This window comes from Heptranchias perlo, chromosome 14, assembly GCF_035084215.1.
Source record: "Heptranchias perlo isolate sHepPer1 chromosome 14, sHepPer1.hap1, whole genome shotgun sequence".
NCBI classification, from domain to species: domain Eukaryota; kingdom Metazoa; phylum Chordata; class Chondrichthyes; order Hexanchiformes; family Hexanchidae; genus Heptranchias; species Heptranchias perlo.
The window spans coordinates 37,917,867-37,931,742 of record NC_090338.1 but is presented as its reverse complement, the minus strand read 5'-3'; the positions used below and the strand labels follow the sequence as shown (position 1 = coordinate 37,931,742).

Genomic DNA, 13,876 nt, shown 5'->3' with positions numbered 1-13,876 from the left:
GTACCCTGCCCAGAGCCCATTCTATGTGCAGGTCACTGTTTACATGAAGAAGAACCACCTGACATTGTTCCCAAATTTGCCTTTTACCAGTTTAAAACTGTGTACGCTTGTCCATAAATAAACCTGAAACATCGCAGGTGGTTTAAACACTGGGACCAATTTATTTTAGCATATAACCTCAAAATTGACTTGAAAGTTTACTGAAGATCCCTCAGTATCCTTGTTTAACATTAATCATAATGGTTTCACAAATTCAGCCTTGGAAGAGTCCATTTGAAAATAGGTACTTCAGCTTTAATTGTAGGTTACATTTGTATAGAGTTTGTGTTTTTAACTTAGAATCATAGAAGTTTACAACATGGAAACAGGCCCTTCGGCCCAACATGTCCATGTCGCCCAGTTTATACCACTAAGCTAGTCCCAATTTCCTGCACTTGGCCCATATCCCTCTATACCCATCTTACCCATGTCACTGTCCAAATGCTTTTTAAAAGACAAAATTGTACCCGCCTCTACTACTGCCTCTGGCAGCTCGTTCCAGACACTCACCACCCTTTGAGTGAAAAAATTGCCCCTCTGGACCCTTTTGTATCTCTCCCCTCTCACCTTAAATCTATGCCCCCTCGTTATAGACTCCCCTACCTTTGGGAAAAGATTTTGACTATCTACCTTATCTATGCCCCTCATTATTTTATAGACTTCTATAAGATCACCCCGAAACGTCCTACTCTCCAGGGAAAAAAGTCTCAGTCTATCCAACCTCTCCCTATAAGTCAAACCATCAAGTCCCGGTAGCATCCTAGTAAATCTTTTCTGCACTCTTTCTAGTTTAATAATATCCTTTCTATAATAGGGTGACCAGAACTGTACACAGTATTCCAAGTGTGACCTAACTAATGTCTTGTACAACTTCAACAAGACATCCCAACTCCTGTATTCAATGTTCTGACCAATGAAACCAAGCATGCTGAATGCCTTCTTCACCACCCTATCCACCTGTGATTCCACTTTCAAGGAGCTATGAATCTGTACTCCTAGATCTCTTTGTTCTATAACTCTCCCCAATGCCCTACCATTAACGGAGTAGGTCCTGCCCCGATTTGATCTACCAAAATGCATCACCTCACATTTATCTAAATTAAACTCCATCTGCCATTCATCGGCCCACTGGCCCAATTTATCAAGATCCCGTTGCAATCCTAGATAACCTTCTTCACAATGCCACCAATCTTGGTGTCATCTGCAAACTTACTAACCATGCCTCCTAAATTCTCATCCAAATCATTAATATAAACAACAAATAACAGCGGACCCAGCACCGATCCCTGAGGCACACCGCTGGTCACAGGCCTCCAGTATGAAAAACAACCCTCTACAACCACCCTCTGTCTTCTGCCGTCAATCCAATTTTGTATCCAATTGGCTACCTCACCTTGGATCCCGTGAGATCTAAACTTGTGTAACAACCTACCATGCGGTACCTTGTCAAAGGCTTTGCTAAAGTCCATGTAGACCACGTCTACTGCACAACCCTCATCTATCTTCTTGGTTACCCCTTCAAAAAACTCAATCAAATTTGTGAGACATGATTTTCCACTCACAAAACCATGCTGACTGTTCCTAATCAGTCCCTTCCTCTCCAAATGCCCGTAGATCCTGTCTCTCAGAATACCCTCTAACAACTTACCCACTACAGATGTCAGGCTCACCGGTCTGTAGTTCCCAGGCTTTTCCCTGCCGCCCTTCTTAAACAAAGGCACAACATTTGCTACCCTCCAATCTTCAGGCACCTCACCTGTAGCTGTCGATGATTCAAATATCTCTGCTAGGGGACCCGCTATTTCCTCCCTAACCTCCCATAACGTCCTGGGATACATTTCATCAGGTCCCGGAGATTTATCTACCTTGATGCGCGTTAAGACTTCCAGCACCTCCCTCTCTGTAATATGTACACTCCTCAAGACATCAATATTTATTTCCCCAAGTTCCCTAACATCCATGCCTTTTTCAACCGTAAATACCGATATGAAATATTCATTTAGGATCTCACCCATCTCTTGTGGTTCCGCACATAGATGACCTTGTTGATCCTTAAGAGGCCCTACTCTCTCCCTAGTTACTCTTTTGCCCTTTATGTATTTGTAGAAGCTCTTTGGATTCTCCTTTGCCTTATCTGCCAAAGCAATCTCATGTCCCCTTTTTGCCCTCCTGATTTCTCTCTTAACTCTACTCCGGCAATCACTATACTCTTCAAGGGATCCACTTGATCCCAGCTGCCTATGCATGTCATATGCCTCCTTCTTCTTTTTGACTAGGGTCTCAATCTCCCGAGTCATCCAAGGTTCCCTACTTCTACCAGCCTTGCCCTTCACTTTATAAGGAATGTGCTTACTCTGCACGCTGGTTAACACACTTTTGAAAGCCTCCCACTTACCAGACGTCCCTTTGCCTGCCAACAGACTCTCCCAATCAACTTCTGAAAGTTCCTGTCTAATACCATCAAAATTGGCCTTTCCCCAATTTAGAATTTTAACTTTTGGGCCGGACCTATCATTCTCCATAGCTATCTTAAAACTAATGGAATTATGATCACTGGTCCCAAAGTGATCCCTCACTAACACTTCTGTCACCTGCCCTTCCTTATTTCCCAAGAGGAGGTCAAGTTTTGCCCCCTCTCTAGTCGGGCCATCCACATACTGAATGAGAAATTCCTCCTGAATACACTCAACAAATCTCTCTCCATCCAAGCCCCTAATGCTATGGCTGTCCCAGTCAATGTTCCGAAAGTTAAAGTCCCCTACTATTACCACCCTATTTTTCTTGCAGCTGTCTGTAATCTCCTTACATATTTGCTCCTCAATTTCCCGTTGACTATTTGGGGGTCTGTAGTACAATCCTATCAAGGTGATCTCTCCCTTCTTATTTTTCAGTTCTACCCATATAGACTCAGTGGGCGAACCCTCAGATGTATCCTCTCTCACTACTGCCGTGATGTTCTCCCTAATCAAGAATGCAACTCCCCCTCCTCTCTTACCTCCTGCTCTATCTTTCCTATAGCATCTGTACCCTGGAACATTGAGCTGCCAGTCCTGCCCCTCCCTTAGCCATGTTTCAGTAATAGCTATAACATCCCAGTCCCATGTACCCATCCATGCCCTGAGTTCATCTACCTTGCCCATCAGACTTCTTGCATTGAAATAAATGCAGTTTAATCTAGACTTCCCTTGGTCTTTGCCCTGCTTTCTCAGACCATCTGTCCGGTCATGTTTTGTACACTCTCCCTTACTGCCTTTTGTTTCTGTCACCACTTTACTTCCCACTGACTTCCTGCATCGGTTCCCATCCCCCTGCCACTTTAGTTTAAACCCTCCCCAACAGCACTAGCAAACACTCCCCCTAGGACATTGGTTCCAGTCCTGCCCAGATGCAGACCCGCAGCTCCAGCTCCGAGATACGATCGGTCAGTAGCTGCAGGTGGACACACTTCCTGCACACATGGTCGACATGGGCACTAGTAGTGTCCATGACTTCCCACATCTTGCAGGAGGGGCATATCACGGGTGCGAGGTCTGCTGCCATGACTTGCCTTAGCTTAGTTACCCCTTTTAAATGGATATGTGTGAACAAATTAACCATTACTACAATGTTTGCCTTACAAAGCTTTGCATGCCTTATATTGGATCAGTTGGTCTAAATTAAATGATTTGAAATGGCTCTGTAGTATGATTGTTTTACAATTTACTGATTTCTTCCTTAGGCCAGGAAACTAATCAGTGATTTCTCCATCATCTTGTCAATACTGATCTTCTGTGGAGTTGATATCCTGGTTGGTGTGGACACCCCCAAACTCATTGTGCCAAGTGAGCTTAAGGTTTGTTTTATTGAACATGAACAGTAATTATCTGCATTATCTGTAATGATTTCATTGATAATTTATTGGAAAAGAATTCTACTGTCTCATGAAACGTTTATTGGGGGTCAAACTCCTTTGACGTTAGGTGCACCCATTGGTTCCTTTTCCATTGTTATACATGCTGCTCTGTTTCTTCAACCTACTTCAAAGGCACTGTTGTTCATTCCTTCAAACATGATTTAAGATAGCAACTCTCAAAGTACACGATTGAAATGATTTATTGATTTTCTTCCCAAATTTTTCTGCCTCCTCTCCTGACTCGGGTATGGTTCTAGGGGTGTCAGCAATCCTTCAATGGCCATGCTTCATAAGTGAGCCTAGACATTGAATGTTGTCAGGCTATTTGAATAGGATTACAGGCGAGCTTGATCATCCTCACCCGATGTCTACACGTGTTCACCTTGTAGGACGAGGCACTGGGTAGCACTCAGGAGTGAGAACTCTGATTTCTTTCCCCTCCCCTCATATATCCAGGGATCCTGAGGCTGATTGTGCCATTTACTCACTACGCTATCACAAAGCTTGTGTGTTTAAAGTTAATATATGCTCTGCATGAAGTCAAATATGTTTTTTAAATCAGTCAATAAATATTATTCACACAATTCCCAATGCAGCTTTCAGACCTCCTTACCCCTACCCAACCAAGGCAGCTGGTTGAACCTGCAAGTTACAAACCTCATACGTTAAAAGTCAATTAAAAAAAAACTCCAGACATTTGGCAATCAGAAAAAATTAATAATTTAAATAAAGGAGGTAAAAACATGAGATCAACAAAAAGGGAACAAAGAGATTGAAGGATGAGGCAGAAGAGAAAGGGTTATTCAGATTTGAAATAAAAGAGATAAAATAGAGAGAAAGTAGGAATCATTGTACGGAGAATGTGTATGTTTACAGATAGAAAGAAAAAGCAGAAAGAGAAAATTAAAAAAGGAAGTAAAACCCACAAATAAGTAAATGCAAGAAAAGTGCCCAGCCATTGGCCAAGGTAAGCATTGGCAGAGGTCTGGGAGCCAATCTCTCAACAGTAGATGTATAAATACAGACCAACTGAAGAAATAGGAAAACTTACTGGGGAAAAATTACATTCACAGAGATCAAATGGAGGTTACAATATTGTCCAGTGAAAAGTAAGTTTTGTTCCTGTTAATGACGGTTTGCTCCAGCCCTGTGAATAACAGCAATTCTAGGGATGGGAGCTAGTGCTACTTCTTTACAGAGTGGGTGATTCAGATAGGACAGAGGTTGGATTTTTTTCCTTTCATTTTGTGATTTCTCCATCTAAAGAGTCTGCAGTCCAGTCTTGGTACAAATAACAACTATTCTCGACAAGGACAGGATTCTATTTTAAACACATCACTGCCCACACTGCTACACTCTGCATTTTCAACTGATGATACCCTAAAAGTAATATTCTATTTGGCAGTAGAGTGCACTGAATAAATAGCAATCAGATCAGTGAGACGTATTTCTAGTGCACTTCCTCCAGACAGTCCAGTGCAGATTGAGAACGCAACATGTCAAATCCTGGGAGAAACTGTTTTATGTCATTACCCATCAGCTGTTTCTGACATTACATTTGTTATATCATTCACTGAATTATATTAGTAAAATTGTAATTATGGCAATGGTGTGGTGTTCTATGATCTCTTAAATTAATGTTCTACCGATCTATCTTTTGCATCTTTGAAGTGGCACTATATCATTACATTGCCAATTTTGCATTTTATGATTATTTAGAAAAATATAGATTTAAAATAATAGTTGGGAAAACTTCTTTGGTAAAAGATCTCACTGCAAAATAAAAGCATTCTGCAGAATATTCCAGCAGGCACTGTGAAGTAGACTGCACTTGGCTGTCCCAAGAGCTGACCCTGTCACAAAAAGCCAACACCACCAATTTAATAAACTCCCATTTTGATGTTGCAGTCACAAATCAATATTATTTGTTTTTCAGATGTGTTTGCAAAATATTAGAGCTGCTGTCAGTTACTGTTCTGGCAAATTGCTGTCCCTTGAGAATGCTTAAAAGTCTATTTTTAAGAAGTGCATAGACAGGACTTCCTTGGTTTGACACCACAGTGTTTAACTGATGACTATTTACGATTTACACAGCTAAAAAACAGCAGAATTAAAATGGAAGATTTTATTTGTAGGAAGACATACAGTAATATTTGCATACTATATCCTCTTGTAGTTAGAATTTTAGTGGACTTTGGCTTAGTTATTACTGCAAATTGCAACAATAATAACTTTAATGGGGACACTGTTTCCATGCTAAAGTGGTTGGCTAAACTTTTTTTTCATTTGTTTATAAACATAAATCTTCTTGAAGCATATGATCACATGAGTTTTGAGTAAGGTTATCAGAATAAAATCTGCACAGCTCTTCAGGGTCTTTAGCTTCCCAAATACAAGATAGCTCTGCCTAAACTTTTAACATAGCCAACTTTTCTTTAAGCCACTGATTATAAACTACACCAATATTAAATTCTTCCTTCACACAATCCTTCATTTTGATAGTTATTTTTGATATTTAAGTAGTTCACTCGCTTATATGATAGAGTAAACTTTTTCTATTAGTGCGTTTATAATGCCTTGATTTTAGAAATGCAATATGATAAATAGTGTTATGATTCTTTTTATTACAGCCAACAAACCCGCAAAGAAAGTGGTTTGTGTATCCATTTGGAGGAAATGAATGGTGGATGTGCTTCATTGCGATTGTGCCAGCTTTACTGGTCACTATACTTGTCTTTATGGATCAGCAGATTACTGCTGTCATCCTGAACCGCAAGGAAAATAAACTCAAGGTTTGTGTTAATTTGACTTCATTTTTTAATGTTTTGTTTTACCACTGGGTCAGTTGGAACCTTCACAGGATGATTCATTTTAGGTAGTTCAAATTATTTGCGAAACCAAAGCATAAGTCAGTTATGATTTTATTTCAAAATGTATTTTACAAAATTATAAGTACTGTTAACAATTTCTATTATTTTCTGCAACTATGCTGTACAGTAATATTTACATTACAATCATATAAGTTTACAGCAAAGAAGGAGGTCATTCAGCCCATCATGTCTGTGCCGGCTGTTTGGTAAAGCAATCCAAACCTAATCCCACTGCCCCGCACTCTCCCTCTAACCTTGTATCTTACGCTGCTTCAAATATTTATCCAATTTTCCCTTAAAAGAAACAATGGTCTCTGCTTCAACCATTCCCTGTGGCAAAGCATTCCATGTTCCAACAATCCTCTATATAGAGATTTCTCCTAACTCCTCTCCTCATTCTCTTAATGATAATTTTAAATTGATGACCCGTTGTCATTGACTCTTCAATCAGTGGAAATAATCTTTCCCTATTAACTATTCTGATTTTAAAAACCTTCATTGAATCTCCTCTTAGCCTTCTCTGCTTTAGTGGAAAGAGTCACAGTATCTAATTTCTCCTCTCATATCTATATGTTCCCATTCCTGGCATCACCCTGGTGAATCTACATTGAACGCTTTCTATGGCTTTAATGTCCTTTCTATAATGGGACGCGTAAAACTGCGTAGTAGTGTAACTGTGGCTGAATCTATGTTTTGAATAATTTCATAATTATTTCTTGAATCCCAAAATTCTATTAACCTTTTCTATGGCTTTATTTACCTGCATTCGTACTTTCAGGGAGTTATGTATTTGGATCCTAATTGTTAATTGTACGCATATGATTTATATCAGTTAGTGTTAATAGTATTCAGGTGGTGCGTATCATTTGGGGACTCTCTTGTATCTATTTGTATGAGAGCTTATCTAGGGGGTGCACAGTGGTTGGAATGTGGAGCTCTGTGAATAAAGGCTTGGAAGCAACTGAAGACTAGGCTCTAGTATTCTATCCTTCACCACCTAGTTATCCAACTCATAATACCTATATCTCTCTAGTCACCTGCTGCCTTCAGTGTCTTTCTATTAAGTGTATACTCCCATTCCTTTTTTCCCCAAAATGTATTACCTAATTATACCTTATCTATATTAAATTGCATCTGCCACCATTCCGCTAACCTGTTATAGTCTTCCTGATGTCTTTTACAGTCTTCCTTCTACTTTTGAGTTGTCAGCAAATTTTGAGTGTTCCCCATGCCCAAGTCCAAATTAGCTATATATATATATATATATAAAGAGTGGGCCCCTTTTAGCCCTTCTCCAGTCCGATCAACACCCAATTACCCTAACTCTTTATTTTAACCGACTTTCTAATCATGCTGCTGCATTTTGTACCTATTTTGTGCTCTATGCATCTAATATTTGAAGATTTCTCACTGCTAATATGTCAACTCGTTTGCTAACACTTCTGCCCATTTAATTTGGGTCAAACCTTTTTATCTTGCTGAACTTTGCCTTTTTCCAGTTTTGTTATCTTTGACTTTTCATTATCCTTTTCTATAGATACATTGAAAGTAACTATATGGTGGTCACTATTTCCCAGTTGTTTTCTGACTCTCATCAATTTTTTGCTCCAGTCCATTTCCCAGAACTAAAACAAGCAATGCTTCTTTCCTGGTTGGACTAGAAACATATTGACCTAGGAAACAGTCCTTGATGAATTCTAAAAAGCATTTCCTACTTTGACTACAAGCATTACCTTTATTCCAGTCTGTCTTCGGATAGTTACAGTCACTCAATATTATTGTCTCCTGGTTCTTACATATCTCTCTGAACTGTCTAGAGATTTCTCCCCCTATTTCTTCTCTACTGTTTGGTGGCCTGTACTGCACATTGAGAATTGTATAATTTCCCTTCCTATTTCTTAACTCTTTCAAAATGGATTCTGTCTTAATGCAGACCTCCACGACATCCTCATGTTCTCGTGCTGATAGAATCTTCTACTAACTCTGCCACCTCAGCCCCTTTTGTTTCCTCCCTATCTCTCCTGAAAATGTCATAACCAGGAATATTAAGTTCCCAGTTTTGTCCAAACGTAAGCCACATCTCTATTACAATTACGATATCATATCCTTCCATAGTTATTAATGTTTTGAACTCTCCAATTTTGTTTTGATTGCTTTGTGCATTCACATACATCCCATCAATCCTAACTCCATTTTATTTTTGGAACATTGACGCTTATTCTTTTTCCTATTTGACTCATTTAATTTTTTTGATATCGCTTGCCCCTTCTACAATAATATTTTTATCTGTCACTATCTTTTAGCCTGCTTCTTTCCCTTTCTCCCGTAATAATATTTTCTCATTGTTTATTTCAGCTAAGCCTTCTGCTTCTATTCCAATAGCTTCATTAGTTGGGTTCTCCTTCTCTACATTCACACCTAGCGTTTCCCCATCCCCTGCCATATTAGTTTAAATTCTTCCCTCATTGCTCAATTTACTCTCTCTACAAGGACATTGGTGCGGTTTCAGTTCAGGTGAGGGCCAAATCTTCCCCCAGCATCCCCCCTGCCCTGAACATGCATCTTTCTCTAGTTCCTCTCCAAGTTCATCTTGTCCATGAGAATCACTTCCTGCTCCTTGACCCCATTCTCACTAAATTGCTGACCACCCAACTTCCCTTCCTGGCCCCATGCTAGCTGACGTTGTAAATTGTTGCCTTTCCTCAAGTCCCTCTCGCTTTCAAAACCACTGTCATCACCCCCATCCTCAAAAAACCCACCCTTAACCTTTCTGTCCTTGCAAACTACCATCCCATCTCCAACCTCCATTTTCTCTAGAAAGTTGTTGACTGTGTTGTCACCTCCCAAAATCTGTCCCTATCTCTCCTGCAACTCCATGTTTCAATATCTCCAATCAGGTTTCTGTTCCTGTCACAGCAGTGAAGCAACCCTAAGCAAAGTCACAACTGACATTCTCTGTTCCTGTGACTGCGGTGCATTAACCCTTTTCGGCCTCTGCTGCACCCTTTGAGACAGTCAACCACACCATCCTCCTTCAACCCCCCATCTCCGTTGACCAGCTTATTGAGATTGCCCTCGCTTGGTTCTGCTCTATCGAATTGTAGCCAGAGCATCTCCTACAATGGTTTCTATTTCTGTCCCCATACAGTTACCTCCGGAGTCCCTCAAGGTTCTATCCTTGGCCCCCTCCCCTTTCTCATCTAAATGCTGCCCCTTGGTGACATTATCTGCAGACATGGGGTCAGTTTCCAGATGTACGCTAATGACACCTTGCTCTACGTCTCCACCACCACTCTCAACCCCTCCACTGCCTCTGTGTTGTCAAATTGATTGTCCAACATCCAGTCTTGTATGAGCCACAATTTCCTCCAATTAAACACTAGAAAGACCAAAGCCATTGCCTTCGGCCCTGGCCACAATCTCTGTACCCTCACCATCGATCCCATTCTCCTCCCTGGCCACTGTCTCCAGATGAACCAGACAGTTCACAATCTCGCCATCCTATTTGACCTTAAGCTGAGGTTCTGATCCCATATCCTCTCGATCACAAAGACCGTCTGCTTCCACCACTGTAACACTGCCTACTTCTGCCCCTGCCTCAACCTACCTGCCGCTGAAATCTTCAAACATGCCTTTGTCACCTCCAGACTCGACTATTCCAATACTCTCCTGGCAAATTTTCATTCTCCACCCTCCCCAAACTTCAGCTTATCCAAAACTCTGTTGCCTGTATCCTATCCTACACCAAGGGGTCGAATTTAGGATGGCCGAGCAGGTGCATTCGTGGCGGGGGGGGCTCCGAAAATTGGGGATTCCCGGGGCGGGTCCGGGGCCCGGCTCCAACCCGCCCACTTCCGGGTTCCTCAATGATGCGCTTGGATGTGCGCGCAGCCCCCGTATGTGGGACTCCCACCGGCAATTAAAGCCAGCGGGATCCTACTTAAAGCAATTAATTGCATAGTTCAGGTCGTTAGCAGACCTGATTTGGAGGATATTTTAGGAGGGATGGGATTTTCATCCAAACTGAGCGTGTTTCCCGTACTGGGGGAGACACTCCCAGTTGAAATAGACGTGTTGCAGCCACCAGCCTGTGGCAGCTGCAAAGGTCCATTTGACAGGTGTGAGTGGGAGACCCTCACTCATTGCAGGAGGCCACTCTGTCACTTTGGACAAAGTTTGGCCAGCACCACCCTCCTCCTAACACAAAAAATCACCAACTTGCAACCTCAACCCCGGTGTGCAGACACATTTACCTACCTTGCGGACCCCCTCAAATGTTCATCTTCCGGATGGGGGCCGCCATAGCTGCAGTCATGGCCTCCTCGGAGGACGAACAGCTTCACCAGCCTCGCCAGCCATGCCGTCCACCTCTGACATGTGGAGCTCCACTACGCAGTGCTGTGACACATCCACCTGCACAGCAGGAGGGAGGGCAACCGCAGGGAGTGATGCGTCGCAGAAGGCACTACCCTCGCCACAGGATCTACAGACTTCCTGGACCTCTCTGAGGAGCAGTGCACATGGAAGCTCAGAGTCACTCGACATGTAGTCGTAGACATCTGCAGCCTCCTTCATGCCGAGCTGCTCCCGGCTGGCCCAAGCACCCATCTTCTTACCTGTCGCTGTTAAAGTCACCACTGCCCTCAACAATTTCCCCTCCGCATCCTTCCAGGGTGCCACCGGGGACATCGCCGGCGTCTTTCAGTCGTCTGCACAAAAGAACCCTGCAAATACACCTACACCCACTCTGCAGTGACACAATGGGTGGCATCAGGTGTGGGTCTTCATGGTGATCCTCAGGAAAGGAAATTATTGCACAAACCAGACAAGATTTGCAAAGACGTGGCAGTAGTGGTGATAACAAATTTTTATGTTTTTTTGCAAAACAAACGAAAGTAAATCAAAAACATGACATTTTGTCTTACACCCTTGTGCATCCCCTTTGTGCTCACAAAACCTTCGCCTTACTTTTCCGGGAACCCCTACGTGGTGCTACCCCTGTGGCTTCAGCAGAGGTAGTGGCAGGTTGCTCTTGTCCATGTCCTGACCAATGAGATGCTTTGCGTGGACACCCTCTGGGTTTCGGTGCCCGTGAGGGCCCCTCCAAAGACTGCTCCACCTGCACTTGTGCAGGGGCAGACTTGGCCACCTGGAGAGGAGGCAGCATTGTGGGTACTGGTTGAGAGGGGGGCAACGGGTGAGACGTGGGAGCGCTTTGAGTGGCGTCCCCATTTCCATGTACCTTTTCACCATCATCCCTCTCCTGGCCCAGGCCCACATCACTTCTTCCACCCTGCTGGACGACAGTTTGGAGGACTTGTGTGAAGCCTTGGAAGACCAGTTGTAATGTATCTGTCAGCCTGTTTAAGACGGCAGAATGTTGCTCACCCTGAATCCGAACGGCCGTTGTCAGGGCCTGAATGGACTCATTGTTGAGCCGTGCCTGAAGCCTTTCCTCCATCGCAGACATTCCCGCACCTACCCGCAACATTATCTCAGAGATGCCTTCACGTCCCTGTGACACTATCTCGGAGATACCCTCCTGTACCTGTGCTACCATTCCACTCATGCAGGAGTTGGACTCCTCCATCCTTTGCGCGATTGTGGAGAGTACGCGTGGCAACTGTTCCAGTACCTCGGCAATGTGCTGCTGCCCCTCGATGACTCTCCTTTTCATGGCTGACCCCCAGAGTTCAGCATCTGGATCCAGCTGAGCAGAGCCTGGAGAAGAGTGCTCCCACCGACGCGGACTCTCCACGGCTGCCCCTGCCACCAGGGTCTGCTCGTGCTCACATGTGCGAGCCCAACTAAGTGAGGACGGGGACCCACCGAGGTGTGTGTATCTGCGCTAGTGGATGGCTAGCTCAGATGTGACGATGCACGCTCAGAGGCCGGCAGGTCCTCTGAGGAATCGCCCTCCGCAGATCGCAGGCGGTCGCAGATGGCCCTGCAAGAGAACAGAAAGCAATATTAAGCATGTGGACAGATGATGAGGTGCTGCAGATGCCAAGTGATGCCAAGATCATTCGCTATCATGAGTGCAGAGTGTTAGATTTCTGTCACCAGCCGCTTGTGCGCTGCCAGTCTCGGCGTCCACCACGGACAGGCACTCCAGCGTCCGGCTTACTTCCAATGCCTGCTGCTCCGTGTCCGTTAAGACTACCTGGTGTGGCGGGCCCCCTCTGGTCCTTGCCCTCTCCTGGGCATTCTGGCATCTCTTCTCCTATCGAGGCAAAACACAGAGAGGCGTGATTGAGTGATGGTTGCATGGTGACCCACTGCATGCATTGGTGTGGGTGGGAGTGAGCCTGAGAGAGATGCATGGGAGGGTGCGTAGGAGACATAGCCATGAGATTGTATGAGGATTGGGTTGCGTGGTAGTGTTCGAATGGGAACTGGAGCGATGAGTAAGTGTAGGCAAGGTGAGGATGATGGTTGAGTGGATGTGAGGAGTGATGCGAGAGCGTTGTGGTGGCAGTGCAAAAGGAGTTGTGTGGTGGTGGAGGTGATGTGGAAGACGGAGTGTGGAAGAATGCTCACTTTGGCTGACCTGGTTAGGTCATTAAAGCGCTTCCTGCACTGGACCCAGGTTCGGCACACTTTGCCGCTGCTGCTGACCTCCTCGGCCACCTCCTCCCATTGGATGGGAACAGAATTTCCCTCCTCCTCCTCGCCCCATTGAGCAGCACCTGGAGTGAGGAGTCAGAGAACCTTGGAACAGCCTTGCCTAAGGCCTGCTCCATGCTCCAAAAATGGTTGTTTGCTGCAGGAGGAGCATTGGAGGACTGCCCCTTTAAATAGGGTTCCTCCTGCTGACAGCCTGTGATGCGGGTGCGCAGTGCGTTACCCACGCACCCAGTCGACCGCCCGCTGCCCACCCGCCTCCCTCCTAATATCGGGCCCCAAGTCTCACCCATCACCCCAGCTGACCTACACTAGCTCCCGGTCCCCTTACGCCTCAAATTTAAAATTTGAATCCTGTCTTGAAATCCCTTCACGACCCTGCCACTCCCTATCTCTTTAGAGTCCTCCAGCCCTAGAACTCCCCTGCAGACTCTGGAATTCCATACCAAAA

General features: G+C 44.2%; 1 protein-coding gene across 1 annotated transcript in view; it reads left to right on the top strand.

Annotated features, from left to right (window-relative positions):
* LOC137332208 (electrogenic sodium bicarbonate cotransporter 1-like) overlaps positions 1 to 13,876 on the top strand; it is a 127,332-nt gene that overhangs the window by 57,587 nt on the left and 55,869 nt on the right. Inside the window, exons 14-15 of the mRNA XM_067995904.1 lie at positions 3,758 to 3,871; positions 6,562 to 6,723. Of these exons, the coding sequence (XP_067852005.1) occupies positions 3,758 to 3,871; positions 6,562 to 6,723 (276 nt within the window). The remainder of the gene's footprint in view (positions 1 to 3,757; positions 3,872 to 6,561; positions 6,724 to 13,876) is intronic.